The 6,124-nt window shown below is 43.0% G+C and overlaps 1 protein-coding gene across 1 annotated transcript; it reads right to left on the bottom strand.

Annotated features, from left to right (window-relative positions):
* Window positions 1–3,931: 3,931 nt before the first annotated feature.
* LOC138146334 (mitochondrial import receptor subunit TOM40B) lies at window positions 3,932–5,441 on the bottom strand. The gene has a single exon (XM_069068144.1). The coding sequence runs from the start codon at window positions 5,375–5,377 to the stop codon at window positions 4,451–4,453; it is 927 nt and encodes a 308-aa protein (XP_068924245.1). The 5' UTR covers window positions 5,378–5,441; the 3' UTR covers window positions 3,932–4,450.
* Between the last annotated feature and the right edge of the window lie 683 nt (window positions 5,442–6,124).

Consider the following 6,124-nt stretch of genomic DNA (forward strand, 5'->3'; position numbering starts at 1 on the left):
GTTGAGTTGTTGAAGTTTAGGGTTTAGATTAGGGGTGCTTGAGACCCAAAATACCAACACACTGGATCCTGCCAGATGAATTTAACTCAAGCCTTCTCTTAGTCAAAGTAAACTAAGGTTTATTAAAGGTTCACCATAATGGGTAGATTCTTAAGGAGCCTAAGTATCTTCGATTGAATCTGAGCACCTTCATGGAAACAAGATGGATCTTTTTTTTTTTTTTTTTGCTTTTTGGAGGGCAGTTGGGGTTAAGTAACTTGTCCAAGGTCACACAAGCTAGTTTTTTGTGTTAAGTATCTGAGGCCGAATTTGAACTCAGGTCCTCCTGACTCCAGGGCGGGTGTTCTATTCACTGTGCCACCTAGCTGCCCCAAGATGAATCTTATATACAGAAAGACTGTGGGAGGGATGTAGGGGTGGTCTAGAAGAGGAGTTTGGGAAAAATCTTGAGGGGGAGTCTAAGGAGGGACTAAAGTCAGATGTAGGAATGGGATTAAGGGAAATAGATGAAGGCTACCCCGAGATGACAGACCATGGAGGGGTAGGCTAGTTTAAGGGTAACAGATTTGGGTATAGATAATATTTTGATAGGATCAAAGGTGGGAAGTAGCTGGACAATAGAGGGCTAGGCTAGGTTAAGAGTAACAGAGATTTGGACCTAGCAATAATGAAGGCTTATGGCCTCAGACAAATGCCTCATCAAGTGGGAAGATTGAATTGGAGTTCAAGGGGTTTCCCAGATCCTGTACCCCATCAGAGTGACTTGGCCATGGTCACACAGCTAGTATCTGAAGCCAGATGTGAATTCAGGAAAATGAGTCTTCCTGAGTAAAGGCCCTGTGCTCTAATCACTCACTGCACCAACTAGCTGCTAAAATGAAATTAGATAACATATTAAAAGATCTAATAAAAGTTGAAAATAAATACACAAGAAGAGATGAGAGAACAATTAGGGCAAATACTTCTAATAACATCACTCAGCTGAAATGGACAAAGGTAGGTTGAACAGGGTCAAGTATGCTCACACACTCTGCTTGCCTTAGGGAAACAAGTGGGTTTGAGGAGAGCGTTTAAGGAGAGTCTAGTTTAAGAGTGGAAAGCCTACACCCTTGAGGTCACATATGACCCTCTGACCGAATCCAAAGTAGGTTAACTTCTCCTGGAGTTGCATGCAAAACATACAGACACACTGGGTCATGTTGAATGAATTAGACTCAAGCCTTCTCTTAACCAAAGTAGAACAAAGTTTATTAAAGATGCACCATAATGGGTAGACTCTTAAGGAGCCTAAGTATTTTCCCCTGAATCTGAGCACCTTACAGAAAGACTATGGGAGGGATGTAGGGGTTCCTAGTTTCAGGATTCCTAATCCTGAATCCAAGAATAAAGGGTGCAGGGATCAGGAGGGAGAATTAGTATCTACGAGGAATAGGAGTAGGGAGGGTTGGGTGCTCATCAGTTGAGGAATAACTGAACAAATTGTGGTATATGAGTGTAATGAAATGTTAATGAATCATAAGAAATGACAAGAGATGATTGCTAAGAATCCTAGGTAATATACACAGCTGTAAAATGAGGGAGCAGGACTAGAAAAATAATTAATACAAGAACAACAACATTGTAATGAAAACCAACTTTGAAAAGACTTAAGAACTCTGACCAAACACATCTCCAGAAAAGTGATGAGACATGTCACCCATTTCCTAATAGAGTTGATGGGCATAAGACATAAGAAGAGACATACATTTTTGTACACAACTACTGTGTAGATCTGTTCTGCTTGACTGTGCCTTTTTGTTACAGGGTTGTTTTTTCCTTTCCCTCATTTTTTTTTAGTTGGGCAGAAGGAGATTAGCAATATTGATATAAAAAACAAAAGGGCCATTGAATTTTTTGTTGTTTTTAGTTCACAGAAGAATTTGGAAGGAAGCATAATCAGGACAATTTTGATAGTAAAATATAACATTTATTATATACTTTTAAAAATTAGCAGTGAGTAGGACAGGGGGAAACTTCTCAGGTAGTATTCTAAAATCTAGACAGATTTATAGTAAGTTACCAAAGACCTAGCAGCTTGGGCTAGCAGCCTGGGACTCTTGCCTTCCCTGAAGTTTTTGCTAAGCTACGCTAATGTGTAGAAGGGGAAAGTACAAACCCTTCATATCTAATCTCAGGCCCAGATGTCCCAGACTTGTTTCCACTGACCACCACCTGTACAAATATAAAATTTGAAATCCTATTGAAAAACTCCAGACAAGTCACCATGTCCTAAAATCCCCATGATTCATAAAATATCTTCTGCTTTTATATCTATTTTGATATTGCTGACATTTTATTTGCTGTATAAGTGGATTCTTGTGGTCGGGATTAGATCATGAGTCTAAATTCCTGATTAATGAGAACGAAGGACAGGGAGGGGGAAGGGGTGGTCTTTTGGGTATATAACCAAGCTTTATATTCTGTGTTTCAGGCCTCTCTCACCAGACTGCTTCTGGTGGTGATGACTTCTCCCTTCCCTTGGGAGGTAATAAAGATCTCTTTTTGTTTCTGAGTTATTGAATTTATTTTGTCCCACACAGTAGTATGAAATCCAGTTTCATAAGTAGTGCTCTTTTTATGCCCTATATATATGAAAATGTTCATTCTTTCAGTGTTTAAATTCAAAATTATAAAAGAAAAGAATTTTTTTTGAGGGAGGAAGGCAGGGCAATTGAGGTTAAGTGACTTGCGCAAGGTCATACAGCTAATATGTGTGTCAAGCATCTGAGACCCTATTTGAGCTCAGGTCCTCCTATCTCCAGGGCCAGTGCGTGCCATCCATTCACTGTGCCATCTAGCTGCCCCTAAAAGAAATGTTTAAAAGAAAATGCTTCAGATAGTAAACATGCAAACATGCACAAAACACATGAACAAACACAGACCTTTATGCAGTGAACTATAAAGGCCAATTTCACAAAATTTGAGCCCTACATCAATTTCCCAACACCTGGAGAATAAAGTAAAATTTAAACTAGAAAACTCTGTGGAAAAACATATCACAGCATTAGAGACTTAAAACTAGGAAAGAACTGATATGTCAGCTAGCCCAATACTTTCATTTTACAGATAAAGACTATTAGGCACAAAGAAGTACAATGACTTTCCCAAGGTCACTTGGATAGCAAGCAGAGCTGCTGAGTTTTCAAGCCAGCTCCTCTCACTCCACAGCCAACATGCTTTCCACTATACCAGGCTGCTTCCCAAAGATGACTTCTGTACATAGATATTAATCCTACTTCTCACGAGCTAATTGCTCTGTCATCTGAGTCAAAAAGCACTTACTAAGTACCTATGTTCTGGGCACTGATGGTACTAAATATTGTTGCTATTATTATCCCCACTTTACAAATGAGTTATTACTATCCCCCCTTTACAGATGAAAAAACTGAGGCTCAGAGAGGTTATTTGTCCAGAATCATACAACTGGTAAATGTTTGAGATAGTAAGTAAAAGTATTCAGATCTCAATATAATAGCAGAAGAAATAAATAGCAAGATGACCAAAAATGGGAATAGTGAATGTTGGGAGGACAATGGAAAGACAAGCACAATAATGAATTGTTGGTAGAGCTATTGATTGGAATGACTTTTCTGCAAAGCAATTTATAATTAAGCAAATAAAGTAGCTAAAATCTCCACTCTTTTTTTTTTTTTTTTTCTTTTTGGAGGGGGAATACAGGGCAATTGGGGTTAAGTGACTTGCCCAAGATTACATGGCTAGTAGGGGTTAAGTGTCTGAGGCTGAATTTGAACTCAGGTCCTCCTAACTCCAGGGCCAGTGCTCTCTACTTACTGAGCTACCTAGCCACCCCCACACTTTTTGACTCAGAGTTTACATTGCTAAGTATATGTCCTCAAGCCAGTTATTGATCAATAAAAAAAAAGAGTTCTTTTTTTTTTTTTGTGGAAGGGCCATATATTCATTCATTCACTCATTCTCTAGTCTGCACAAGGAAGGGGTCAGAGCTGGTTTCACAAGTGAAGCAGTGCCCACTGGGCATAGGCTGAAGCAGCCACAGCCCTGTTCCCTACTCCAGCATTGGCCCAGAGCTGATGAATGGAATGGGATCTGTACCCACCTAGGTCTCTTAGTTCTGCCGAGGGTCAGTGAGGAGAGGGATTGGCTTGAATACACAGGGATGGAAGAAAGCAATCAGACATAATCACAGCCCTCCCCCTCAGTCCAGAGCCTGACAGACTCAAGGGCTTGGAGAGGAAAGCAGTCAGGGTAGAGTTCTGGGGGAAAGGCAGGAGAGCCTCCCCTCCTGCTCACTCTGGTAGGTCCAGTCAGCAGAGGCCCTCACTCGTCCAGTGGAGTCACACTGAGCACACTGGTCTCTAGGGAGAGACCCAGACCCTGGCTCTGTCTCTTGGATGGCTTCACGTGCTCAGGGGAGCCATCTCCAGCTCTCTCATCCCACAGTGATGCTGAAGCCACAGTGAAATCTGTTATGCCAGTGATTGAGGAAGGCTCCAAGTGCCAGGGTGACAGTCAGAGGGGGTGTCTTCTTTTCTAACACAGCAGCAACACACCAGTTGCTATCCACAAGGCCTCTGAACACCATGTTGGCCTGGGACAGCGTCAAGTGGTATCCGAAGGAGAAGGTGGTGTCCTGCAACCGAGTATTTGCCTCAAACTCCACTCCAACCTGAACCTGCTTATTTGCCTTGTGGTAATAACTTGCATGGGCCCCACCTGACCCCACATTCAGTGTAGCCACCCAGTGCAGAGCAGAGTACTTCCCAGCCAGTGTCAGGATAGCCCCCTCCTCTCCTGGGCGCCGGTGATATACCAGCTCTCCCCCCAGCACCAGACGTTGAGTAAGGCTCTGCAGGAAGTGAGCAACCATGATCACTGATTCCCCAATCAGATCAGGGTTCCCTAGTGTCAGAGTGGCAGTGCAGTCATCTCCCCGATACTCCCCATCAAACTGCCATGTCAGGAACTTGGCCTGTTGGGTCTGGAACACTGCCTTGGCTCGAAGCCGCTCTGCCACGAGAAGCAGGACCTGGGCATTGAGGCTCCCACTGCTGTCCATATCCCCCACAACAGTAGGGAACACCTCAGTAGAACTGAGCTGTTGGTCACCAACAAAAGCAGCATGGAGGTGATAGCCTGACAGGCCCAGGGCACTCATGTGCACAGTGTGGGTCACCTGGAAGTGGCTGCTCAGAACCTTGTTAACAATGAACTTCACTCCCTCCATCTGTACCGGGAACACATCTTTGCAGAGCCGGTGCAACTCATCCAAACTACCGGGGTTGGGTAGCGGCTCCTCGAGACGGGCGCCTCGGCAGGGCATAGCTCCCAGGGGAGCCAGGCCCAACACGTTCCCCATCTCAGCCTGGGGGAGGGTGGGGGTGGGGTCCAGGAGAGGGGTAGCTACTGACCTCCCCAGCCCCCGCCGACCCCACCCCCCGCTACCCAGCACCCCAACCCAGGGTGCCTCGACATGCTCGGACCCTGCAGCTGTTCAGGCCACCGCCAAAAAAGAGTTCTTTACACACCAAGATGTTTATTGTGGCACTTTTTGTCATAGCAAAGAACTGGGATTGTGGCTTGGAGAATGATTAATGAATTGTGGTACATAAATATAATGCAATATTAATATTCTCTAAGAAACAGTGAATATGATGACTACAAGAAGAATTGAAAGACTTATGTGAACTGTTGCAAAGTAAAATTAACAGTCAAGAAAACAATATACAAAATGATTACAACATCGCAAATGGAAAGAACAACAAAAATAATTGAAATGAATGATGGGAAATCATAAAAGACAAGCTCCTCCAATGCCATACAGCTGAGTCTCAAAGCAGTCACTACGGCATTGTCTTATACAGTGTACCACATGTACTGGCAAAGAAAAAAAGTCGCACATCCCTTCAACCAAAATTTTGCTAATTTAGCAAGTACTTTTCCCACCCTTCCTTTGCAGAGGTAGGGGGTCCTTGGGAATGAATCATTACATGTAATATTTGGCTTTTTAATATAGTTTTATTGAATTTTTTCTCTCTTCCTCTTTTTTTTTTTTAAAGCTTTTGTTGTAAAAATGGTCTTCTAGGAAGAGGGAAGGAAAGAAATT

Source organism: Petaurus breviceps, unplaced genomic scaffold (assembly GCF_028583685.1).
Source record: "Petaurus breviceps papuanus isolate PSGF00001 unplaced genomic scaffold, PetGlider_PUasm1.0 140, whole genome shotgun sequence".
NCBI classification, from domain to species: Eukaryota; Metazoa; Chordata; class Mammalia; order Diprotodontia; family Petauridae; genus Petaurus; species Petaurus breviceps.

Coding starts and splice junctions, on each gene's coding strand:
- LOC138146334 (XM_069068144.1), bottom strand. CDS start 5,377: ATGGGGAACGTGTTGGGCCTGGCTCCCCTGGGAGCTATGCCCTGCCGA.